This window comes from Euprymna scolopes, chromosome 26 (assembly GCF_053919585.1).
Source record: "Euprymna scolopes isolate OS-2025 chromosome 26, ASM5391958v1, whole genome shotgun sequence".
NCBI lineage: Eukaryota > Metazoa > Mollusca > Cephalopoda > Sepiida > Sepiolidae > Euprymna > Euprymna scolopes.
In genome coordinates, this window is record NC_136507.1 from 50820488 (window position 1) to 50848468 (window position 27981).

At 33.2% G+C, this 27981-nt stretch overlaps 1 protein-coding gene across 1 annotated transcript in view; it reads left to right on the forward strand.

Annotated features, from left to right (window-relative positions):
* The window catches only part of LOC145248031 (endoplasmic reticulum transmembrane helix translocase-like), a 110493-nt gene that overhangs the window by 12613 nt on the left and 69899 nt on the right, over nt 1–27981 (forward strand). Inside the window, exons 2-7 of the mRNA XM_080109755.1 lie at nt 4016–4105; nt 7097–7284; nt 12543–12771; nt 15931–16000; nt 18582–18688; nt 27698–27830. Coding sequence (XP_079965881.1) covers nt 4016–4105; nt 7097–7284; nt 12543–12771; nt 15931–16000; nt 18582–18688; nt 27698–27830 — 817 coding nt within the window. The remainder of the gene's footprint in view (nt 1–4015; nt 4106–7096; nt 7285–12542; nt 12772–15930; nt 16001–18581; nt 18689–27697; nt 27831–27981) is intronic.

Sequence of the window (27981 nt, forward strand, 5' to 3'; positions counted from 1 at the left end):
TTATGCTTCTTGGGGCATTTTTGGTCTAATGTTTATAGTTTTGGTATATAAATTAAATCATAAATCACCTTTTTATAATTTCTTATTTGATTCAGTTGTATACCTTGTTTGAAGTTGGTTATTTTGTCCTTAGATATTCTATTTTAAATGTTTAATGTACACAAATCTTTCAATTCGTTTTTCAATACCATCTTTGTTTCTATTGTGATGATCTTTAAAATAGATTTTTATGCTAGAAATGTTGTGTCTGTATATTTCACTTTTCTTTTTTGTTTTAGTTGGGGATGAGGCATCCTACCGGATGCCAATCATTCAACTGCTTTCTCTCATACATTCCAGCTGGGAGATCTTTTTAAAACTCTGTCCCTTTAAGTGCAATTGCTTGTATCTCTCTTGCACTTGGTTCACCGAGTCTTTCATGCCCACTTAAACATGTCTATGAAGAATTCTGTTTGGCCATTAAGATCATAAATAGTATGCTGCAGTGACTAATAGAAAATATTTTGCAGAAATTTCAAAATTCTTTAGCCATGAATGCAGTTATATTATGAAGAATACCAAATTTTGTGCAAAAGTTTTATAATACTTTTGTATATAGTTTTATGAAGTGAGCAGAAGTTGTAAAATGTATGAAAATTATCTACGACAATCTGGTAATATTCCATTCATTGGTCTTGTATAGTCAGTATGTATTCATCATGGTCTGTCAGTTTTCAGCTACAAATTAATTTTTACTGATGGTATTTTTGCTGCCATTGCACAGCATCTACAAAGTTTTATAAGTTCTTACTTTTTCCTTATCCATACCAGTTCAATAAACACAACTTATTAGGGTTTCCATCTTGTTGGTTCTTGGATGTCCCACATAAAAATCTTTCATTATTTTTCTCTATAGTCGTGCCGGTATAATCACAAGAAGAAAATAGTTTTATGATTTCACTTTGTATTTTGCCAAGGTATGTTTTTTTTTTCTGCTCACTGAATCATTTCGAAGTTAAAAATCGTCAAATCAATCATTGAACGTTTTTGCATCTCGTTTGTAGTATTCTTAATATTAAATTGGTAAAATTCTTTTGTATTGTATACCAACAGTTAATAAAATACGCAAAAAACATTAAACTATATATCATTTTATTCACTCTATAATACTAGAAATATTCCATAAAATGATCACATAGTTCTTGACTACATAGCACTAGACACAACAGGTAACTTTTTTTTTTAATTTTCAAAATAGTGGACATTTCCACCTAAATTTTCTAATAACAATACTTAGTGTGAACGTAATGAAGGGCTTTTGCCCTACTCCTTTATTTTCAATAAAAATAAACAAAACAAGAAAAACAAGACCTTAAAAAAACTAGAAATCTCATTAATTTCAGAACCAACCTTAAGTGTGTATGTGCTTAATGCATTGTTATGGTTATTTGTTAAATTTATATGGTAAACGCCTCCGACTTTAAAATACTTCTTATTTTTTGTTCATGTATATTTACACCTAGTGTTCAACCCAGCAAAAATAGGTGTGCTATTGTCCTTAAGATATCTCTCCTGTTCCTGTCAATGGTATTTGTTTTCAAGACACATTTGTGCCATTCTCGAAATGTGATAACTATCTGAGAGTAATAATATCTAGCAATTATAGGTTTGAGGACTACTTGTCTCATGTATCAAAAGGGTTAATAGGAGCTATACGTGTTGCGTATCATGAGCTACCAAATTCCTCATGAATGGCATTTGCTAATTAGGCTTCACAAGGCAATGATTCATCCCCACTTGGAATACAGGTCCCTAGTGTTCACCGGAATTAACAAAGTGTTCTCTGATTCTCTTTATCGTCTACATCAGATATATACATATTCGCTGCCACAACCTTGTTCTTTTTAAAGCTGTCCGCTGTCTACCCACCGGAATGCAACAGTTGCTTCTGTTCCCTACAGATTATTTCATAGTTCTTACCCCACCGCAGTGTTTAAATAACACCCTGTGCTGCGGCTGAACAAACCAAACTTGCGACAATATACATTCACATTAGACCCTCTGCATAACCATGTGGTTGTTCAGAGATGTACCAGTGATCTCTTTTTGCATTGCATTCTGCAGTCCTAAACATGCTGCATAAGAATTATGTGAATGAACATGTCAGATTTTTGGAGTTCTGTATTGGCTAACTATCGTTTTATGCATTCTCTAATTAACTTAGTAGCCTCTGTCTATTGCTAACAGTTTTATGACCATAGCAAAGAGAGAAAAAAAAAACAATAATATAGAATCTCGTTTTTATTTTTCTTTGACGTAGGGGGCAAAGAGTAAAATTTTAGCAAGTAATTTTTATTAGCAAAATAAACCGAAAAACAAAACATGAAAAATTATATGATGGATGTATAATGTGAATGTTAAAACAAAAAAAGCTTAGATCTGATAACCTCAGAGAGAGATAAAATCTGGACAATACAGAGAGATGTGTAAAGAACAGGAGACTTCAATGGTATGAGCATGTTGAAAGAATGGATGAGAGTTTTTGGGTTAGTAAACTAAATGTAGAAGAATTGAGGTTGCAGGGTTAATTGGCAGTAGAAGGTCAGGGAAAGTATGGAAGAGCGTGATAAGGATGTATTTGAGAGAAAAAGTGATAAAGATCTGGCAAGAAATAGGTTAGTTTAGAAATCAATTTCTAAAAGCCTCTCAACACCTTCCAGCATGTAAAAGACATTAAACCAAATATGATTTTTTTATATATTCAGTCTGATTTTTAATTATTTTATTTGATATTTATTAAAATAATTATACTTCATTTATTTTTAGTTTCTATTCAAATACAGTATGTGTGTGTGCCAAAAAATGTGATTTATTTATCTTAATCATTGTTTTTTGTTTTTTTTTGTCTTATATTCAATATATAGATGTTATGACTTGATTTTTTTTTCTTTTCTTTTATTATTCTAAGAAACCAATACTATTTATTTAATTAAGATTAGTTTTTATCTTCAACTTTAAAAATTAAAAGATGAATTTCACTTTTGTAAAAGTGTTGAAGTTTAAACATTTTTACAGAAATATGAAGATGTATAGTTTTATTTTCTGATTATAAATATTTAAATTTTGGTAGGGAGGGTAAGGAGAGAACTTCTCTTTTATTTCTCTTTTTTCTTTTATTTCTTTTTTCTCATTTTTCTCTTTTCTCTTTTTTTCTCTTTTTTTCTCTTTTTTTCTCTTTTTTTCTTTTTTTTTCTCTTTTTTTCTCTTTTTTTTTCTCTTTTTTTCTCTTTTTTTCTCTTTTTTTTCTCTTTTTTTCTCTTTTTTTCTCTTTTTTTCTCTTTCTCTTTTTTTCTCTTTTTTTCTCTTTTTTTTCTTTTTTTTCTCTTTTTTTTCTCTTTTTTTTCTCTTTTTCTTTTTTTCTCTTTTTCTCTTTTTTTCTTTCTCTTTTTTTTCTCTTTTTTTTTCTCTTTTTTTTTTCTTTTTTTTCTTTTTTTTTTTTTCTTTTTTTTTTTTCTTTTTTTTTCTTTTTTCTCTCTTTTTTCTCTCTTTTTTTTCTCTCTTTTTTTCTTTTTTTTTCTCTTTTTTTTTCTCTTTTTTTTTCTCTTTTTTTTTCTCTTTTTTTTTCTCTTTTTTTTTCTCTTTTTTTTTCTCTTTTTTTTTCTCTTTTTTTTTCTCTTTTTTTTTCTCTTTTTTTTTCTCTTTTTTTTTCTCTTTTTTTTTCTCTTTTTTTTTTTCTCTTTTTTCTCTTTTTTTTTTTCTCTTTTTTCTTTTTTTTTCTCTTTTTTCTTTTTTTTCTTTTTTTTTCTTTTTTTTTTCTCTTTTTTTTTCTCTTTTTTTTTCTCTTTTTTTTTTCTCTTTTTTTTTTCCTCTTTTTTTTTCTTTTTTTTTCTCTTTTTTTTTTCTCTTTTTTTTTCTCTTTTTTTTTTCCTCTTTTTTTTTCTCTTTTTTTTTCTCTTTTTTTTTTCCTCTTTTTTTAAATAAACTTTTGAGTTAAAAATATGAGTGCTTTTTAATATCTTTAAAAATATTTTTCCAGGTGACAGATCCATTTCAAGCATCTTGGGTCAAGGTAGTTCCAACACCTAATCATGGTTCAATTGAATTGTTACAACTGCATCATGAAACGGTATGGATAAGCATTTTTAAATTGTATTTTCAAATTTTTCATCTAATTCAGTGTCCTCCCTGGAGAGCTTGATTTCCATGCATAAAAACTACCTTCATAAGGAAGCAATTGAATACAGATTCAGTTTTTTTTAATGCTTACTACATGTTGTACACAGGTCTAATGGCGTGTTTGTTATCATGCCATTTATAATTCTTCACTTGTTTGAATTTAAATAATTATTTAAAAAAATGACGAATTGTGAATTAAAGATACCAGACATTTCCTCAGCTTTTTGTTAATATTGTAAAACTTTTCCCATTGTTGAAAGAGAAAAATTTTGTTTACATACTCCATATGGTAATTTAAAAATAAAACAAATACAACTATTTATGTTTTTAATTCATACTAGCTGTTCAGCCTGGTTTTGTTCGGGCCCTATGTACTGTTCATAACTTTATGTACATATGTATAAATATGTATTAAAATGTTGACTCATATCCAGGTAACCTACATCTAAAATTTCAAGTGGTGGAGGAGTTTGGTAGAGTCTGCAAAGGTCAACTCTTTCAACTTTGACCTCTTGGAAGCCAAATTTTGGCCGAAAAACTGTTTAAAATGCTAGCTGCATGTCTGAATACCCTGTATGTAAAATGTTTAGACCCAAAATTGGCTGAATAAATTGGTAGAGACCGCAGCGGTAAAATTTTTTTTTTTAACTTTAACCCGAATTTTGACCCCTTAACATTTGTTTTCTGCTCAAATCAAATTAAAAAGTTTAATCCATGCCCAAGTAACCTACGTCTAAAATTTCAAGAGTTGAGACCCAGAATTGGCGGAGGAGTTTGGTAGAGTTTTCAAAGGTCAAACTGTTGAACTTTGACCCGTTGACAGCCAAATTTCTGGCCGAAAACTGATTAAAAAGATTTCCCAAATCTCAATAGCCCTTATGTCAAATCTCGAGTCTCTAGACCGAAAATTGACAGTTATTCGGTAGGAAAATGTACACACACAGACAGCTTCACTTTTATAGATATATAGATTTATAATTATCAGTTTATTTTTCTATGCAATGTATTTTTTATTTTGTTTACAAAATTATTTAGTATGAGCAAAATCGCAGACTACAAATTAAAAAATGTGAAAAGTTGAAATTTTTTTATGCTTTTAATTTTTACTTCATACTTGTCTCTCCGCAAGGCAAACACTAGGTCAGTTTTTAATGTAGGGAAATTCAGGCCCTCTCCCCTCCAAAAAAGTTGCGCACTTGATTGGGACAAAAAATTGCCTCAGTCTTTACTGATTAAGAACAAAAAAATGAAGTGTTGTATCAGAACAGATATTCACTTTCAACCTGGCCAAAAAGTCAACTATAAAAAAAAAATGAAACGTTGCATTTTTCTTTCTTGCATTGTGAAAAAAAGCAGCTTGTAAATTAAAAAAAAAAAAAAAAAAAAAAAAAGTGCTCATTTTGTTTTTTGTTTTTTTAATGTTAAGTAATGTTCCACAGTAAAAATGGTAACGTGAATAATTATGTAAAAATGTTGGAAAACAAAAAGGGAGAAGCATAACAAATATCTGTCCTGTGTAGAAGACGAGTTCAGTTATTGAACAGTGCTCAGAACAAGAAATGTTATAATTTATATATTACTAGTTGTTGATTGTTTCTTAATGTCTTTTTAAAAAGGTTAGACAAGCATAATCCTGTGTGAAATATGATCGGCCACTTTTCGACCAGATAGCATTTGAATAAGGTGTAAGTATTTTCTTGTGGAGTGGGGCTTAGGGTCTGGGTGGCAATGTTAGTTATCAATTTTATCTAATATTTGGGTTTTTTTCCTGTATATTATGGAAGAAATGTATGCATAACTTACTGTGAAGCACTGAAACTAACCTGCCACAACCTTGTTGAAAAAAAAAAACAGTTTAGTGCAGTGTAATGCTTTAGAAAATGGTTATGTTCTTGAGTTACAAATTTCTTTAAAACAGTGTAGTTATTGTTATAGTCACACTATGAAGTGACTTCTCTTCAATCTGTATAATGTGCCAGTTTAAGACAACTTTTAAATTTATGCATTTAATTTTTAATTGATAGGGTAAGGTAAAGAAATATATAATATATAATACACCTCAGAAATAGCATATAATTTTACATAATAGTACCAAATTTAATTAAAATAGTTGAAATATGAGGGGCGTGCAATAAGTAATGCCCCTGACCCACTTCCAGTTGTCTGATCTAGCTGAAATTAAAACCAGCTTAAAATATTCACCTTTTAGGCAACAAAGCATTTCTAATCTTGTTTGTTGTTGTTCTAGGCTATACAACATAACAAATATGAACAGGTAAAATTATAGAGGAATATAAGACGAATCAAATGAGGTATAGTTTGTTTAAACAGTTACATTCAATTTAGCTTAAATTTGCGGTTTTTGATAAAATGGCAAGTGCGGACTTTCTTTTTGGTTCCACTGTGTGTGCATGTGTATTTTTTTTTTCTTTTTTAAATACATATGCTAATTTTAAGTTATGTAATAGAATTCACTTTTCATATATTTGAATTTACATTCAAATATATGAAGATGTATGAGAAAATAATACACTTCTGTGCATTGTCTGTTGAAACTGCAGTAAAGTGCTAATACAGGGTGACCAAAAAAACGGGCCCCATCTCTAATTAGGCCCCATCTCTAATTAGGCCCCGTTTCTTAGTGTTTTGTCTGAATGAAATGAAACTTTAGTCATAACTAGTTTATTATATTCAAAACGTCACATCAAAACTCTGGGGTCTTTGGCCTTTTTTTCTCCGTTCTACAGCATATGTTCTAGATGGTCTCCATTTAGCTTTTGTTTTTTGGTCACGCTGTATAAATTTATTTTAATTATTTGTTATGTACATGTCTACTACAATATTGTTGCTGTACTACAGAAATAACTGAATAAACTTTTGGCTCCACTCTCTCTCTCTAATGTTACTTATTACAAACTCAATTTTTTTGTTTATTTTTTAGGATTCTGAACAGAAAGATGTTTGGTTTAGCTTTCAAAAGACAAAATATATTTATGATGCAGAAGAAAAGAAACGTTTCCAGCCGTTAAATTTCCCCATTGACTTGACTATAAGACAATTTATGGAATGGAAAGGCTACCCTGATGAGAAGGAGATCAAAATTTCAGAACAGAAATATGGCAGAAACACGTGAGATGGAAATTTCTTTTTTTCATTTTTATAGCCTGATTTTTGGCATTGATAAAAGAAAAAAATGTGTATGAATTACTAGAATGTCAGGATAAGAATTAGCATTTTTAAAAAAAAATTTTTTTAACCTATAGATTTTGTTTATTTACATTCATGGCTTGATATGTTATCTGAAATCAGCTGTTGAGTTCAAATCCAATAGGATCTATTGTGGTAATTTATCCACTAGTACTAGCTATGGCAATTTGTGTTCAATTATCGTATACAGTGAATCTCTGTGCTTCAGCATAAAATAACTTGAATAGGGTTGCTGTGTTACAAAACATAAAAGCATAACATTTTTTTTACTTAGTGCATCTGAGTAGCATAATAACTAACTAAAGATGGAAGAGTCGGTCACAAAAAAAATATAGGACATAGACATATTAAACACTAAAAAAAAAATGTTTTCTACAACCAGCAATGCATTTTTTTCATGTTTTCTTTCTTCCTATCTCCGGAGTGCTTGTAAAGAAACGAAGGGAAGCTACTTTTCAACAAACTAACCGTTCCGATCGAGATTGTCGCCCTTGTATCGGTAAACCTTTTATGATTACAGTTTATAATTTCACAACCAATCATGTTATCTAATCTATCTCATGGAAACTTAAAGGGTGCTATGTACATAACTGCCTTCATTATCTGCTGATGGTTAATTTGGGGGATTTTCTTATTGTTGTGTGACTCATTCTACATGAATGCATTGTTAATGCATGTATGATTTGACTGTGTTGACATTTACCAAAACAAAAGTTCATGTTTGAGTCTTGAAAGTTTTTCATATCAGTGGACATTACATCTGCAGTTACAGATACAAAGAGGTCAAATATCTTCATTTAAGATTAGGAGAAACTCTTTTAACGTTGCCTCTAAGACTATGATAAAAAGTAGATTCCTGTTGAACTCTAACCTTGATATTGAAGCTATCAGTGTAAGTGTCATTAGTTTTGCAAAATAACTGTTCAGTTGTAGCTTGCTAAAAGTGTACAGAAGACACAAAACAAAGAATAATGTGTGTATTAATATTAAATTCAACAATAATACAGAAAAATCTTTGCAAAACTAGTGGAAGTTGCTGCATATAATAAGTTCAGATATAAATGAATAGAGATCTCTTCTTAATGTCTATACACGCTTCTGAATTGTTCGTATTCAATCAAGTTTCATCAAAATTAAAGAAAAAAATTGTTGCTTGATTAAGGAGAATGAACTTGGCAAGTCAAATTGGAATATGAGAATCCTACTAAAATGCTAAAAGCATCTGGTAAGGTTAGCATTCTAATCCTAATAGACGAATGACAAATACTATTTTAAAGGAAGAGCATGTGCTAGTGCTGGAATGAGATTTATGTTGTCAATTGCTACGAAAGGAAAAGAGACCTGAAGCTCCAAGAAATAAAAAATTATTAAACATGTAGTAGATAACATCGCATGACAGTAGGTTGACATAGATCAGACACAGTTTGGCTTTGTATCTGGCGGGGACACGATTAATGCCATATTCATCATTCATCAATTAAAGGAGACGTGTGTATGTGTAGATAGGACACTGCCATCGATAGTTCCCAAAGAGTTTCTATGGTGGACAATGCGTAAAGTAGGCATAGAGATAGTGGTTTGTCCATCTTATACAATATATGTACTTGAATACTAGTACTAGAATGTGAGTGAGTGACACTTGCATGATAACTAAAATGTCAACGTTAGAATTCATCAGGAACTTGTTCTTAGCTCTACTTTTCATCATAGTCTTAGAAGCACTGTGAAGAGTTTTGCTATGTTGATGAGTTCGTTACCATGTCCAAGTCCTTAGAACAGTTAAAGGATAAATAGAAATATGGAAAACTATGTGGAAGTCTAGAGTTTGAGAGTGGCTTTGCCTAAAAGCATAGGGATGGTGTGTGGCTCTGGTCTACAATCAAAGATAGACTCTGGTCAATATCCTTGTTATGCGTGCCAGAAGGGTTTTATAAACAATACAATATAGCATAACATGTGTCTACTGTGACTTCACAAAAAGTGCAGTAACCTGAAGGTTAAGTTAACCCCAGCCCTTATATAGTATAAGTGATGTATGAAACGGGTGCATCCTATTGATTGTTTTCCCCACAAAGAGTTGGTTCTAGATGACAATAGCTTGGAAGTAGTATATTCTTATTGCTATCTGCAGACATGCTGGATGCAGGTGGTCGATGTGAAATCGATACAGTCACAAGAATGAAAGCAGCTTGACTGAAATTTTCTGAATTGTTGTCTCTGATAACATCACTAACTGTCCCTCTCTACATCTGGAGTAAATTTTATAACAGCTATGTTAGGCGTGTCTTGATATATAGCAGTGTATCTAACCTTCTCTCATCTGTCTGCAGTGCAGTGACAGATCCAAGATCAGATTGATCTACAGTGTAAAATCTGATCAAACCAAATTCATCAGATCAGAAGGTTTGCTGAAAGTTAACCTGCATGCTGGGCAAGTGTATATCTTAAACATGAATCCACCATACTGGTATTATCAAATGGAACGTTCATTTTTTTTGGATAAACCAATGGTGAAACATGGATATTCTAAATTACAGAAAACTTGAAAGCAAATGATTGGACAAGATCGCAGGGTGTGGAATTTAGAGATTGCTAAACTATGAAAGGTGGAAAGTAAATTTGTGTAATATCAGAAATCGTTTGACTATCCTGAACAAGGAAAAAGTGACATAAATTGAATAGAAAAAATTTGTTTGGTTTGCTTGAAAATGGAAATATTGGGATTAATTAGTTAAACTCGATTATCCTAACTAGTGTCTATTCAACGTCTTATGCGAGGTTCACTAGTACTAATGGGAGCAAACCAATAATTATCTCTCTGGTTGTCTTGTCTTGCTTCTCTATTTACTAACTGTTATATTGTAGTCCAATAGTGAAGATTCAAATCACCAAACTGTTAAGAATTACAGTAGTTTTATATAGTTAAATGTTTAGTCTTGTCTAGAATATTAGGGGGTAGGTGGAGGGCCATTTAAGTTTTAATTTGTAAAATAGTTTTAAAAAAAAAACTTGATTTTCTGATTTTTCTTTGATATAATTAACTACTGATGCAATATGTATCCCAATCCAACATTTATTTAAAAAACTAATATTTATAAAATTTTTTTTTTTTTTCTTACATAAGTTATGTTATTAATAAGATTTTAATATTTGTCTCTCTTTTTTCCAATGTTCTTAGTGCTGTTAAAAGAGAAGCACTGATGCAATTTTTGCACTCTCGATGTTTTATTTTTAAAAGCAAAAAAAAATTAACTTTATGGTTTATTAGCAGTTCAGCCCGGCTTTACTTGGGCCCTATCTACTGTTCATAACTTGCCCTACGTGTGAATACACTTTATGTAAGATTTCAAATGTTTAGACCAAACATTGGCTGAGTAATTTCATAAAGACCGCAGAGGTAAATCTTTTCAAATTTTGACCCCTTAACATTAATTATTTTGGTCTCAAATCAAAGTATAAAGTTTTATTCATGTCCAAGTTACCTACATCTAAAATTTCAAGTCTTTAGACCCAAAATTGGTGAAGTTTGGTAGAATCTGCAAAGGTCAACTCTTTCAACTTTGATCTTTTGGCAGCCAAATTTTCGCCCAAAAACTAATTAAAAAGCTTGCCGCATGTCTGAATACCCGTTATGTATAAATTTAAAATGTTTAGACCCAAAATTAGCTGAGTAGTTTGCTAAACACTGCAATGGTCAAATCTTTTAAAACCCAAACCGATTAAAAAGCTTGCCTTATCTCTGAATACCTTTTATGTAAAATTTCAAATGTTTAGACCAGAAATTGGCTGAGTAATTTGGTAGATACTGCAGAGGTCAAATTTTGTTCAACTTTAACCCCAATTTTGATCCCTTAAAACTTATTTTTTTTGGGATCAAATCAAATTAAAAAGTTTGATCCATGTCTAAGTAACTTATGTTTAAAATTTCAAGTGTTTATACCCAAAATTGATGGAGGAGTTTGGTAGAGTTTTCAAAGGTCAAATCGTTGAACATTGACCCCTTGACAGCCAAGTTTCAGGCCGAAAACGGATAAAAAAAGGTTTTCCCAAATCTCAATACTCCTTATGTCAAATCTCGTGTCTCTAGACCGAAAATTATTTGGTAGGGAAATGTATACACAGACATTTGCACTTTTATAGATAGACTAGCAGTTCTGCCCGGCTTTGCTCGGGCTCTATGTATTGTTCATAAGGTTATGTGCATATGTATATATTAAAGTGTGAATATGTAAAGTAATGCCTTTCTGTATAATAGTCTCCCTTAACTACCATAGAGAAAACAGACATTTTCACTTTTATAGATATACTAGCATTTCAGCCCGGCGTTGCCCAGGTGTTTGGAGGTGTATGTTGAGCAAAAAAAAGAAAAAAAGTGGCAGTAGGAAGACAGGCTCAAACCCGTACCGCGAAGGAGGAAAAGAAGGGAAAAATATCTGATGTCTTTGCTGTTACAACCACCAACAAACCGGAAGTTACTTATGTTTAAATTAAGGCTAGACAGTCGAAAGGAGAGGATTACTTTAAAAAACATCGGCAAAAAAAGCGACCCACCCTCCCCCTCCCTGTAGAAAAGTGCCCAGTTGAAGGTTAAGATATTAAGATAATGTTTAGACCAGAAATTTACTGATTTGGTAGAGACCGCAAAGACCAATTTTTTAATTTTTTTTTTTTTTAACTTTGACCCTTATTATGACACCTTAACATTTGTTTTGGGCTCAAATCACGTTATTAGATCCATGTCCAAGAAACCTATATCTAAAATTTCAAGTGTTTAGACCCAAAATTGGCGGAGGAGTTTGATAGTTCTCAAAGGTCAAATTGTTGAACTTTGACCCCTTAACCGCTAAATTTCTGTATCCTGTATATCAAATTTTGAGTCTCTAGACTTAAAATTGACAGTTATTGCGCAGGGAAATGTACACACACACACGTTCACTTTTATAGATATATAGATAGATTTAAAAATAAAAAGGAAAAAAAATTAGAATGACTTTAACTGTCAACTCCTGCAAAAATTACTGACTCCAACTTCTCACTTCTGGTACTATTATTATGTACACAAATAATATTTATTCTATGTTATTTGCAATTTGTTTAATTTTTTTTTTTTTTTTTTTTTTTTTTTCATATTTTAATAATTATAAATGCCAGAAATGTAATTTATTCTTTGTCATTTTCAGCATGGAAATGGTTGTTCCGAAATTCATGGAACTATTTCAGGAAAGGGCAACAGCTCCCTTTTTTATTTTCCAAGTTTTTGGTGTTGCCCTCTGGAGTCTGGAAGAATATTGGTACTACAGTCTTTTCACCTTGGTCATGTTAGTGGCATTTGAAGCAACTCTTGTTCAACAACAGTTGCGTAACATGACTGAGATTAGGAAAATGGGGAACAAACCCTATATTATCCAGGTATGCATGCCATTAATGTTCACATTTTAAACGTCCAAAGTTTGGGTAAATATCTTAGGAGCAGACAAACTTAAGTATAACCAATATTTATTTTACTAGTGTGCCGATGCTGTCAAAATTCTTACATACTTTTCACATTGCTCCCCAACTATTTATTACAGTTACTTTATTTTATGATCAGAAGATTTTTGCACATGTTCTAGATAAACAATCTTTTCTGCTTCAAATAGTTTCTTTTTAGTCTGACAAAGGTTATCGAAGCCAATGCAACTTTTGTTTACTAGTTCTGAATTACATCTGGAATTAAGAATCCTAGAAAAACTAAATCCTTAACCTTTTCAACATTGTTTTTGATTTTGATGTCACAATTGAATTTATCGGTTACTCTTTTGTTTAGTGCTTTGGTCCTTTTTGCCATGCTTAGCAAAGGAAATTTTACATTGTTATGAATCTGGTACATTCAGCACTTTGGTGGCTTTTACCATAAGGTCTGCCTTGAATGTCTAGTATACATTGCTTTCAGGATCTCTTTTGATGATGTAACTAAATCAGCTGTTTTTTTTTGTATATATACCCTTCTTTTGAAACCTAAAAGTTTCTTTAATCTGCCACCACTTCCACCCCTGTTAGTGGGGACACACCACTTCCACCCCTGTTAGTGGGGATGCAACTCCACACAGAAGGGGTGCAGAGGCTGTTCTTGGCCTTCGGGCCAGGAGCGGAAAAGGAAGTAATCAGTTCTGGTCAATGTGGGGGCAACCCTTCGTATTGGACAATTGCTTTTTAAGTCGATTAGTTTATGTGGGGGGAAACCCTTCATATCAGACAATTGCTAATTTTGGACCCTGCCAGAGTGTCCCCCTTGGGGGAGCTGGTTTTTCCTCCTTACATTAAAAAACGGCCTTGTGCCTAATTTGCTCAGTGGGGAAGCAAATAAATAAACAGAAGGGGTGTGAAAAAAAAAAAAAAAGAAAGACCTCTTCTTTACTACCTGTATATAAGTGACAACCCATGATACCTTAGAATGGGATCCTTGTGACTGAACAATTTGTAGCCTGGTGAATTGCAAGACTTCAGTTCAACTAGACAGGAGGTCGGAGAGGACTAATTCGATCAATTGACTGATCATGTTATGCCATAGTTTCTATAAGTTTATTTCCAACAGTATTATTCAATCTGATTCTTCAAAAATCAGAACCTTATTTCTTTTTGTTTTTCTACTAGCAGGGAGCACCTGACCTTGCCTGGTCATAAAATACTTATAACTTGTTATATATGTCATTTATAACAAGAATATGTTATATATATGGTTATAAACCATCCTTGGTGTATGATTACTATTTCCTGTTAATTCCAGTGTTATATGATTAGTAGTTTAACATTTAAATATTTATACACACACACACACATCTACTGTTTTATGTATATAGATTATTATATAGATAATAGAGAGTGATCACTGAGGGTCAATTATGGTAAGAATAAAGAAAATTATCATTACTGAAGAGTGTTTTCTGGGAGTAATGTATCCATTCTCAATTTGAAATTTTTCTTAGACTAATGTTTTTTAGAAGCAATGTATTCTAAGAATATAAGTATTATATAATTTTATTTAACAACTTTATGCAGCATTGAATAATCCATAGATGGTTGATATGCCAGAAGACGAACCAAACCTTTTTTAATTTGGGTTATCTTGAAACAATCTAGATAGATTTTGCTGAATATGGTCTTCAATCAGCCATTTTCAAATACAAATAGCTTGCATTAATCCTCTGCATATTATTGTCCAAGTCTCCAAAGCATACGTAGTTATATTGAAACTACACGGGTACATTGTAGAAATTGAGTTTCAAAGCACAAGACAAATCTTCTCTGCTTCAAATAGTTTCTTTTTAGTCTGACAAAGGCTATCAAGGCCAATGCAACATTTTTTTTACTAGTTCTGAATTACACCTGGAATTGAGTCCTAAATATAAATTAGATCCTTAACCTTTTCAACATTGTTTGTATTGATTTTTGATATTACAATTGAATTTATCAGTTATTACGTTATGTTTGGCTGTATTTATCTTTAGTTCCCCATTCTTAGAATTAAAATGACTGGTTGGAGGGGGGGGGCATTATTTTGTTTACAAACAAGTTAGCTACTTGGTATGATGTTACTTGGTGAACAGATATACACAGCGATATGGACATGTATATCCTGAACGAAGGCAGTGAAAAGTAACATTCAAAACAAAGAATCAGCAACTATGTCCCAGAGCCTAGCTGGAGTCCGAACACGGTACCCCGTAATAATAATAAAGGGTTGGGTTTGAGACTCCTAACAAACGGTTCCCCAGTTCGATACAAAACACCTGATGAAGGCCCGAGGGCAAAATGGCCGAAACTTTGTGACTATAACAACCAAGATGAGGGAGTCAGTCCGACAATCTCAATCAATGAAAACCAGACAAAGTTGTGTAAAAAAAAAAAACTATCCCGCAGTTAAAATTAAGTGCGGAATTTCATTTCCTTTGATCTAATTAGATTCGCCGCGCACCTGTCATTTATAAACGTTAAATTGAAATTGGTTTCAGTTATTTCCTTTCATGGGCGAGCGGGTAACTTACCAAGTTTTTCGCCTTAACGTACCGGGTTCGATCCTACTTACCTACCTACCAACACTTTTTTTTTTTTTTCTTATTGTACTTTGTCTTTTTATATCATGTTCGCCGATTTTTTTTTTTATCTCCCCCCCCCCCCCCCCGATTTTTTAAAAGATGTTTAACATAGGGTTTGGATCTACCCCCCCCCCCAACACACACACACACACACACACCTACAAAACTTTTTTACAGTGTTTTTTTTTTTTTTTTTTTTTTTTTCAAGCTTACTTTCCTAACAAAACTTTTTTTCTTTTATCATACCCCCCCTCATACACACACCTACAAACACCCGAGCAACCCAGGTACCCCCACTAGTTTTCTCTAAAAGTCTAAATTTGTGTCTGTGACTTTGCTAACTGAGATTTTCCTGTAGATCATTGTTGTGGTTTTTAATAGCATGTATACATATTAACTGCTGCAATATACTAATAAATTACCAATGGACAAGGTGTGTCAACACAATATTAAACCCATCTGTGATATAATTCCCTCGACATGTTCTTTTCAGGTTTATAGAAATCGTCGTTGGCGAGGCATCGTTAGTAATGAACTTATTCCTGGAGACATTGTATCGATTGGTAAGTTACAAATTATGTTTGCTTGTTAGGATTTTTTTTTTTTTTTTTTTTTTTTTTTTTCATCACAAACAAGGCATATTGCCACTAAGACATAAGGTGCTACTGTGATTAGGGGACAGATTTATAGGAGGTGAACAGTTGTGTAGCAAGATATTTTATTTAAATTTCTGCATATTTGTACAGTAAGGAAAGGATTTGTCTTGATAGCATCAAATGTAAACATTCTACTGGAGCGTGGAAGTAATTTTCTAAGGATTTGTCCATTGCTTTGGATATGTGTGTTCAATTTTCTCACATGTCAAGAATAGAGCATGGTGTCATCAAATATACTCATCTTGGGTGTGATTAACATCAGGGAGGTCATTTATTAAAATTACGAATAGTAAAGGTTCAAGCATTGATTCCTGGCCTGCACTCACATTAATGTGATGTTTAGATGTAGAGCTATACAGAATGACTTTGGATCTTGTATAACTCTGAAAGATCTGATGATAATAAATATATGTCCATTAATGTTCATGAGATCTTTGTCAATTTTAAAAGATGCACCTGATAATCAGAAATTACCTCAGCCAAATATAACGACCAAGATGAGAATAGTAATTCAAATAATCCAAATATGAAAAAACTTTTGAAATATCATTTATGACTATTCATCCAGTTTAGAGTGCTGCAAATATCTCTGACTTGGAGAAAGGCAATGTTTCATATTTGACCTCATTGTGCTCTGATCTAAAGTGTTGACATCAGTCTCATTGCATGCAATCATATCACCTCTTATACATGTAAGCCTTGGTCTTTCATGCTCCCTCTTGTTGCTATCAGATCAGATTGTCCGAAGATATTGATTTCCTGATTCACAATACACCATACATTGATGCTGTTGTTTTTTGGTACTTATGCACTTATTGTACTGTGCTGAAATAATATTAATTAGATAGCCATTCTTAACATGGGGAGAGGAGGATGTTTTGTAACAATTCTGTACTTTCACCTAACAAAGATACCAGAAAGCTTGATTTTAACTTGAAAATACTATTTTAAAAAAATATTGTGTAAGCAACTTTTTTTGGGGGGTGGGGGGGATCCCTTTCTCTTTGCAAAACTCAATCAGGTTTGTAAAATCAAAAATGTAAACAATTTTCCTCTACAAAACAATCCAACTAAACATCATGAATAAATATTTGAAAATGTAAAGAACTTTAAGCATAAAAATTTTTACCAAAATATCCGAATTCAGCATTTAATAACCTGAAAATGGTTGATAAACCATAAAATAAAACAACCAAGCCTACCACACCCCTTAGTACCTGGGATATTCAGATGCATTGTGGAGTGGATGCAAGAAGTGGCATCTTCTATATTGCTGAAACACTGAGAATATAAGACATCCATGACCCCAACACCAATACCAAATTTTTGATGAGTTGCGGTTGATAGAATTCTTTCTTCAAGCTGTCATCGTTGAATACGCCAATCAAATGGACACTTCCATAAAATGAATTTGTTCTTGTTTTACTTTCACTCCTGTTGAATGTCCTATCTATACTCCTATAAATTTAGGATTTTTTGTATTTTGATATTCATATTAAAAACCCTTTTTTCTATTTATTTAAAAAGAAAATACAACTTTATTATACATCTATATATATAATATGCATGCATAACGTAATAGCTATATTGGTTTTTTTTTTTGCCGGGGAAAATCTGTGTAAAAGTGTGAAAATTAAAGAAATGGAGTTTGCCAAGCAAAGGTCAGACAACAGCATTACAAATATGCATGCATAACGTAATAGCTATATATATATGGGCCATGGAATTGCATTCAGCTGCAAAAGATCTAGCTAATTTACATATTTTTTTTAACCTTTAATTCCCTATTAGTTTTTTCGGTTTTCTTATGGGATAATCTTTAGTTAACTATTATGTGTAATCATGCAGATATTCTCCATGATTTATACTTGCGTAATATTTGCATAAAATGGTTATAGTAAACACAAACCTCTTTCTATAGATAGTTATGTATGGGTGTAAAAAAAATTAAGTTTGTTTAAAAAATTTTGCCTACCAAAATCCTTTGTCAGTTTTTGGTCTACAGACATGAAACTTAATATATAGGGTATTTGAACCAATGCAAAACTTGTATTTGGGTTTTTTTTGCCGGGGAAAATCTGTGTAAAAGTGTGAAAATTAAAGAAATGGAGTTTGCCAGGCAAAGGTCAGACAACAGCATTACAAATATGCATGCATAACGTAATAGCAATTGGTTCATGTTTTAATTTTTAGCCTTGCAGCAAACATATCTTCATAGCTTAGGCATTAATGTTGAAGGAAAAAGTAAATCGTAAGCTAAACGTTTTGGTTTCAATTATCAGTAATGGGCAAGAGTCTTTAACCTTTTAAATTCTTTACTATGTATTGGGTCCGATTATAATAAATACTACATCTGCATGAATCAAACTATCATATTTAAGCATATTTCACAACTAGACAATGCCGGGTGGCCTGCTAATTAGTCAAAAACATTAAAATATTTCCCTACACTTATCTCCTCAAAAATATCTGATTTTTTTTTTTTCAGGTCGAACCCAAGATGAGAAATTGATTCCATGTGATTTGCTCCTTCTCCGTGGACCTTGCATTGTTGATGAATCTATGTTAACTGGAGAGTCTGTTCCTGTCATGAAGGTTAATGATCATAATTGTCTTGTTAAAAATTTAACTAATCTAAGCTTTTAGGAAAATAAATCGGACATTCCAGCCCATATCATCCAACTCTGACACCACCCACCTCAGATTTTCTTATGAACACCTCATAAAATTTTGTTGAAAACTAAGAGAAATCTGCATTTTCAGAAATATTTGAATAGAGGAACCCATTTTTTCAGAGGCTTGATTTCGATCTAGAAATAAATCTGTGCATTATGACACTCTATTTTGGAATCTGGATGTTTTAGAAAATTTGTAATTTTAGGTCTAAAAATAATATTCTTGAGCCTAAATTTCACTCAAATGTTTTGAAGGGTGAGGAATCCAAAATTCATAGTTAGAAAGACACCAAATGAAAGGAAAGACCTTGCTTTGACCAATTCATGTGCCACTGCGGCACTTTTTAAGAGGTCGTTCAGCCCTCCAAAGCATGGCAACAAAAAGTGTGGTGCTTTTCATGAAACAAATTTTTAGATTTTTTTAATAACATAGTATAAAACTTTCATAAAATCAAGAAATATCTCTTGGCATTACCACTATTTTGTTGTCTTTAAAATCCAAAATGTGTTATTTTTCAAAAATTTCTTGGCTTAAATAAGAAAATTGCGATATTTGTGACAGGGTAGTGTAATCTTGAGTAATAAAACAAAACCACTGAAAGCTTTGCTGAAAACATAGATCAGAATGTTAAGTGAGAGCTTGCAGACTAGCAAATCTGCTCTTATTTCAGAGTTTTCCACTATAGTGGGGGCAGAGGTATCCCCCACCTCAGCCAGAAAATTTTTGTCTAACTTTTAAAATAACTTTTAAAAGACTCTTAGCAAATTAAAAACAATTCCTCTTGGTCTAAATGGCTCAAAAACATGGCTTTATCACATCCCCACAGGACTATGGATCTCAAATGGGTGTCCAAAAAATGTCCTCCATGCACGTGGGGAAACCCTGTATATACAGAAATTTTGGCTTTGTCATTTCAAACACCAGGAGAATTTAAACAGTTCAACAGATTACATATACATCACTGTGAAATATGCAAACCGATATGTATTAAAATCATCAGAAGTAAATAATCTAAGTACTTTCAACATCTATCAAAGTAGTTCTGGGTTTTGTTCTTTTCCTCATCTGTGATGAAATATGTTCTTCCATTTGATGACATTTTGTGTCATGATTTTCATGATGACCTTGTTTAATGGAATCCATCTCTTATCATCTGTACCAGGCCAGTGAAATTGAGCTGATGACCTATATGGATGCAGGAATTTGCAAGTGAGGTTTTGTTCGTCCTTTTTTATAATTTCAATCAATGCGAACCACCAAAATCCGTCAAAGATGCAAGTGATGTAACCATTGCCCATTGCATTTGAGAGACTAGTATCTCATTCTGTAGTGCTGACATGGCCAGGAAGGAATAATCAACATTGTTGTGTTGATACTTAATTGTTTTTCCTGGATTGTGTATTGTGATGTTGGAACAGTGATGACAAATTCTAGTGCCAGGAATGGTATCACTGAGCTGGTACTGGAGATACAAGATTTCTCATACTGATACAATGTGTTCTTTGTCAATGGTCGAGAAAGTAATTCCCTCAATTGATGTTTTGCAGTATTCATCAACTGCTCGGAACGTTAAAATTTGGTTGTTTATAGGCATTTAAAAACTGGCTTGCAGTATTTTACACTTGTCAGTACCCCCGATTCTGTCACAAGGGGATTTTTTGTGACTATTTGCAAAGAATGTCCAGGTTGTATCAATGCCAAAGTCAGATTTGTGATGATAAAAATTGAGAAATGCTTTGTAACTTTTATATTGATCAGCACAGACATCACTTGAAGTATTCAATTCTTTTAATCTATCATAAATTCTCCTTGATCCATGCCATGACAATTCTCTACAATTCATGGACAAAAGAGGTGTCATAGTCAAGATCATCAGATATGATGCACAAAGAAATGTGTCAAGTTTTCTATCTTATTTGAAATGTATCACCCTGGGATGCATTGTGCACTGGTCCTTATTCCAGTGATATCCATGGATTTCAATCTGCACCACATAATGGTAATTTTCTGCAAAGTCCAGGAGAATGATTGACTCTTCGTCACTGGTGCTACCAGATCAGGTTGTCTAGTGGCTTGCTGAGACGAAATGCACCGACATTAAATTTCTATTTTTGTTTTCTATTCTTTTTTGTAAAACTTAATTATGTTCTACAAAAACAACAGCCCCTTTCCCCTTCCCCTCCCTTTTTTTTTTTCCTTCCCTACTTCCCAACCCCTTCGGTGGGGCATTAGAATACACTGACTGTCCCCCTGCAGAGAGTAAAAGCCTCTCAAAGGGGCCACCTGTTGGCCGTGGGTGGCGACCCGTAATGACTCGGAAAAGGATCCTGGTGGCTGAGCAACTGATATCTAGGGAAATTAGATATCAGTTGCAACACTCCACTTTGGCCTCGTACAAGGCTAAACAGGCGGTTGGAGGGGCCCGATCCGATTAATGAGCTAGTTAGGTCAAGCCCTAACACATCTCCTTTTCTATCAATTTCCTCTAAACCGTAACAAATACAGTTCTATCTTGTACCACTATAAACTATATACATATTTTCCCCTCTTTTCCATGTGTTAGAAGGCAGTGGCTAGGGTAAAATGTGCCAAATGATTAAAGTCATGACATGGCTGTATAGTGCCGGAAGTTACCACAAATGACTTGGATTGTGTAACTAAAGGATTATGGGTGCTCATGGCTCCTATTTGGGACATGTATACTGTTTATGTAGTCCTGACATGACAAGGCGAATGGGTTTCCCCCTTAACATGCCCCAATGTTGGACTCCAAGGTGGGTGGGGAGCATAAACAATGAATTTAAAATATATATAAAATAAAATAAAAATTACAATTAATAGATTTCCTTGGATTTTACTTGTGCAAATGGAAATTCAATTAACTTTCTTGAAGTTATATATTTGGATTTTACCGTCACTGGATTATTTATCTTCCACCAAACTATCCATTCACGTGTAATCACTTTTTTCTTCACCATATTCCCTCTGCTTCACTTTTTTGTTATCAAGTAAGATCTTTGACTTATTGTTTCATCAAATACTTCTGCATGCAAAATCTGATCCCGCATTTTGCTAATTCCTACCCTCTGATGAGAAGGAAAGTATTTCTTCGAAACTCCGTGGATTAAGGACTATCCACTTATCTAGTGTTTCCTTTTCAGATTAAATATGTTTTTAACTCATTTCAAAGTGTTTTTAACATGTTTTATTAACTTGCTCGTATATATATATATATATATATATATATATGGCCAAGTATAAAAACTCCAAGTGCCAACACATCAACTCTGATAGTTCAGATAATTAACTACATCAAACAACCTCAAAATTTATTATATTGGAATCCACCGAAGAAACCAAAATAACTGACTTATCACCGTTTATTATACATAAAATTATATCGGTATATATTACCCCAAAAAAAGTAAAAACTTTAAAAAATAAAACTCTGCTGGTGGAAGTAGATAGAGAAAAAACATCCCACTTTTCTTCTAGGAATGAAAACTCTCCACAACATAAATATCAAAACTTATCCACACAAGAATCTGAATACATCCAAGGGTGTAGTAAAATCGAAAGACCTCTCAATGTGCACTACTGAAGAGATAACAAAAGAACTTAAAAACCAAGGAGTAATAAACGTTAAAAGAATTACAATAATAAAGAGAATCAGACTATACATACAAACACTTACATTATGCAGTTCGATAGACCCACTATCCCAAAAGAAATAAAAATTGGGTTCAACGTTGAAAAAGTTGAACCCTTTATACCAAACCCACTTCAGTGCTTTAAATGCCAGAAGTTTGGACACCATAAGGATGCATGTAGAGGACGAGCAGTGTGCGGCAGACGTGGCCAGAAAGATCCAGACCACATTGTCAATGACTGCACTCTTGATTGCAAATGTGCAAATTGTGGAGAAAACCATCCTGCTTAAGCTGGAGCATGCAGAATCTGGAAGAAAGAAAAGGAAGTAGTATCAATAAAACATAACAAAAACATCTCCTTCCTCAAAGCCAGGAAAATAGTAGATGCATACTTGAAGGAAAAGACGTACTCTCAAGTTGTATATCATCCAACATCACCAACCAAGACTCCAAATACGAAATACTAATAAACAAATTGTTACAATTGGGACCAAATGATTGGCCCAAATTTATAAATGAAATCAAACCAAATATATCCTCAAAAATTAATCATCACATTAAATCAACTAATGTTACCAATAAAACAAATTCTCAACCAAAATCAGAACATCTAAGAAAACAGTCAATCAAAGGAAAAACCACAAAAATTACCAGTACGTCGTGCAGATGCTGAAAAACTAAGAAAAAACAAAATCAGTTAAAAGAAAGACCACACAGGTCACCAATACGTCTTCCCCGTGGTGAAAAAACATACTTGAAAAACAAACAAGGTACATCTACCAAAAAACAAAATAATATAAAGAAATTACCACAAACAGAAGCCACTACTACTACAAATAGATTTACGGAATTAGAAGACATGGAAACTGAAGTTACTCCTCAAACCTAAAAAGAATCATCATGAATTACAAGATAATCCAATGGAATTGCCGTGGATTGAAGGCAAATTACAATGAAATTTTATTGTTGCAAACCAAATTTAATCCTTTGGTTATCAGTCTCCAAGAATGTACTTTTCCAGAGTAGTATATCCAGGACAGTTTTGACAGCAACACACCATATGTTACATAAGGGAGGGAGAAGAAGAGGATTTGACTTGGACACTTTACGTGAGGGATACTGGTACCCTGGTGATGACGTGTCCATTTTACTAATGAAGAGAAGTTTACGACGATGAGAGAGAGATATTACAAGTGTTAAGAGACGAGAGAACGGGACCCAAGATCCCTTAAACCGTTTGTCTAGTGGTTAGGACACTTGTTGTGGATTTATGTGTTTGAATTAAAGAAGATTCATACCTGGTCCGCTGCTCTAGGAGAGTCTTCATCTGGGTGGAGCTCTCTTGCTGTTTTCGCCGGAATACACAAGATGAAGACAGATGTTGGGTTTTCAACCTTTTATTCTCCCAGGCATGATCTGCAGATGTCGCCATCGATGGTCTCCACTGTGGGTACCTACCACGTCCCACGCACGCATCTCCCCCCCTTACTTAGGAGAGAACCATTTTAGACTTCTGCTCGGCTTGGCATTTTCTGAGAGACTCAACGTTTCACCAACCTTGCCACGTAGCATCACATGACATCCGGTTAGATGAAACGTCACTTCCTGCAACGTGGATTAACTACAAAAATATCTCTCTGACCTCCTCCCACCCTCTCCCTCTCTCTCTCTCGATCTACTATCTAATAGAGACACAGAGAGAGAAGATAGAGAGAGTATGAAAGAGCCAGAGAGAGAGAGGAGAGATGCTCTTTAACACATACATTCAAGATTTGTGGTGTCACACACTACCATAGCTATCAAGTTCTTGTAGGTGATGTTGAACTTGGGGAATTGGGTGGCTTCATTGTCAATATTCACATTTTCAGATTCTTCAGCTTTCCTTTTCAACTGTGTTTTAACAGCAGAATTAAAACAATCAACAAACAGTTTTATATTCTGATAAGTGCAAACGCTTACAGAATGGGAACCTGATGATGACACAATGACACACCATTTTGAGCGGAGCTCGCAAAACTTAGCAAGTCCTATTTTGTGGTCCAGATATTTCTGCTTGTAGGCTGCGTAATGAGAAGATTGCACATGAATTTTGTTGCCAATGCTCACTGCAGGCATCATTATCGAATATTTTGTCATCAGAGAATGCTGGAACAGACTCAAAAACCTCTTTGGGGGGGGGGTACCTCTTCCTTTCTTGTCAGGTAATGAAAGGATATTGTGACTTTGTTTAAGTGCTCATGCTTCACAGATTATGTATTCAGATATTGAAGTAAACTGAAACCTTCTTGCGCAACCAACTTTCAGGGGTCAGTCGTCAGTTGAAATTTTTTTTTACTTGTACTCATATTCTTCAGTTTGGTCTACATAACATCCAGTAGATGAGCCAAGTCAGCTGCCTTGGCAACCAGTTCTCTTTCACTCACCCTGCTTCCAGTAGGGCTTTCAAGTTCAAGAATTTCAGCAGTGAGTTTGTTTTTCATAGCTCTTCTCCAGTTTCTTCTGTACCATGCTGATTTGCATTCATTTCTGCATTCCATGAGCTTTTAATGGAGAAATATCAAAAAAAATTTTGTGCACTTTTCCTCTTTCTCTAGCTCAATACTGCAATCATCACTTTCTTCAATCAAACTCTTCCATATCCTTTGCAGCTATAATGGCGCAACTTCTATCCAGGTTTCACATTGTATCCATGACTGTTTAACATCTGAGCTATCTTTAAATTGGTCTAAAAAAAAAAAAAGCAATGAACCCAAGTCCAAACTGATATTTTATGCTCAATACAGTGGTATGTGGCAAGTGACAAAATGTTCCAGATTTTTGCAATTTTTTTTTTTTGTTTGCTATATAACTTGTGTAATACCCATGGATCCTCATTTGATGAATAACTATTAGGTTGGTGCAAAAATAATGTTGTTCTTTGACGTTCAACTTCAAAAGATCATAACTCCTTTCATAATAAACTTTATTAATCAAAATAAGAACCATTAGAATCAACACATTTTTGCCAACGAGAAACAAGTTTATTTATCTCATTATAATAGAAATCCGGAGTTCTGGAAACGATGAAATCATTGAAGGCCGATTTGGCATCATCTCAGCTTTTGAAGCATTTTTCGCGCAGGAAGTTGGCAAGAGGTCTGACGAATATGATGGATGAGGCAGTCTCGTAGCCCAATTCATTCAGCTTCTGCAAGATCAGTTGAGCAACATGTGGGCAAGTTTGTCATGGAGGAGAATTGATCCCTTCATATTGACCAATCTCTGACACATACATTGGAGTTTCTGGTGCATTTTGTCAATTTGTTGCCAGTATTTTTCCCCCATAATCGTTTCGCCTGGATTTAAGAAGCTGTAATGGATGAGACCAACCCTAGACCACCAAGCAGTCACCATAACCTTTTTTGGTGCAATTTTGGCTTCAGGAAGTGTTGTGGAGCTTCACTGGCATTCAACCACTGTGCCGAATGTCGCCGGTTGTCATAGAGGATCCACTTCTCATTACACATCACAATCCGCTCAAGAAATGGGTCATTTTTGTTGCGCAGAAGGAGCGTAGAAGACACCTCAAAACAACGATTGTTTCAATTATCGTTCAATTCATGCGGCACTCATTTATCCATTTTTTTTGACTTGCCTATTTTCTTTAAATGTGTCACTAGGCTACAAAAAATTAACCAATACTTGTCAAGAATTTTTAACATTTGTGACTTTTTATGGATTTTCTGAAAAATTATCGAAAATGTAAAAAAACACTTTTTTTTTTCTGAAATCCTAAATTAAAAATCTGGTGCATATGTCCATATAAAGAACAACTACTATCTTCAAAAAAATGTTTGTTTTTGTTTTTTACATGAATGTTTTGCCAAAAAGTGCCCAAAATTGAACGCTCCTGTATAATTTTTTAAATTTTCAGATTTTGCATTGAAATAAGCAAATTTGAATTTCCCATTCAATTTTGACCCAGAAACACATGTGCTATATCATGTCTGTTTAAAATCAGAACATTTTGTTCCAAAGTGTGACCAAGATTTTGAAACATGTCCTATGCATGTAACTGTACCCGAAGACTATTCTCAGTTGAATGTTTTGGGGTATTATTATACAGGAACTACATAAGGAAGTCATTGAAAGTCTCTTCAACAATAACAAACTGATAAAGAACACTACAAGCACAACTTACAAAATGCCAAAATTCTGACCAGCATAGCTTCGAAAACTTAACCGCAACCTGGAATAAAATGATTATTTCATACACAAATAAATAATATACTGCACATGTTGAGATCTGTAATGACCAAATTCAATTGTAAAGTGAGTTCAAATTAGTTAAAATTCTGTGTTTTTGTTCTACTACTCAAGGGAATCACACTTGACTGTAACAAATATCGCAATTTTCTTACTTAAACTCAGAAATTTTTGGAAAAATACCAAATTTGGAGGTTTGAATACGCCAGAATAGTAGTAATGCTAAGAGACATTTCTTGATTTTTATGAAAATTTCATCCTATGTTATTTAAAAAATCTAAAATTTGTTTTAGGAAAAGCACCACAATTATCTTTTTTGTTGCTCTACTTTGGAGGGCTGAACAACCTTTTAAAAATTGCCGCAGTGGCACATGAATTCGTCAAAACAGGGTCTTTCCTTTCATTTGGTGCCTTTCTAACTGATTTTTAATTCCTCACCCTTGAAAACATACTAGGATGAAATTTAGGCTCCAAAGTATTATTTTTAGCCCCAAAATAACAAATTTTTGAAAACATCCGGATTCCAAAATAGGATGTCATAATGCACAGATTTTTTTTATTTCTGGACCAAAATCAACCCTCTGAAAAAATGGGTTCCTTTATTCAAATATAGCTGCAAATGCAGATTTCTTAGTTTTTACCTAAATTCTATGAGGTGTTCATAAGAAAAAAATCTGAGGTGGGTGGTATCAGGGCTGGATAATATGGGCTGAAATGTCTTAAATATTCATATGGTTCATTGATTTTAGATAGATTCATATTTGAATTATACTATCTCCGTGTCTTGTCTACATTATATAATATTATTATTAAAAACATCTTAAAAATATTTCTCATCTCTTTCACCTGTTTTTTATTTTGCCTTTAATTTTTATAAAATCTAAATTAAGCATTTTTATAATTTAAGTCATCTATGGCCTATTATATATTGATAAAGCATGTTTACTTGTTTTGTAAGTATTCATTTAAAAACTAATTCTGTTTTTACAGTGAAATTCTGTTATTTATGTTATTTTTTCTCTAAATTCTCCAGGAACCAGTTGAAAATTTGCCTAATCAAGACCATGTCTTAAATTTGGAAACTGATGGTCAACTCCATGTATTGTATGGAGGAACGAAAGTCGTTCAACATACTCCTCCCAGTAAAACAGCTGCTGGATTGAAATGTAAGCTTGTATTTATTTATTAAGTCCAAATTTAACTCTCAGCAAAACATTAAATTTTGACCTGATAGTAAAGTTTTTTTTTGGGGGGGGGCATAGTTTTGAGTTCTCATCAGCTAAATTTGTAGATTTTGTTTGCTTTTTCTTTATGCTC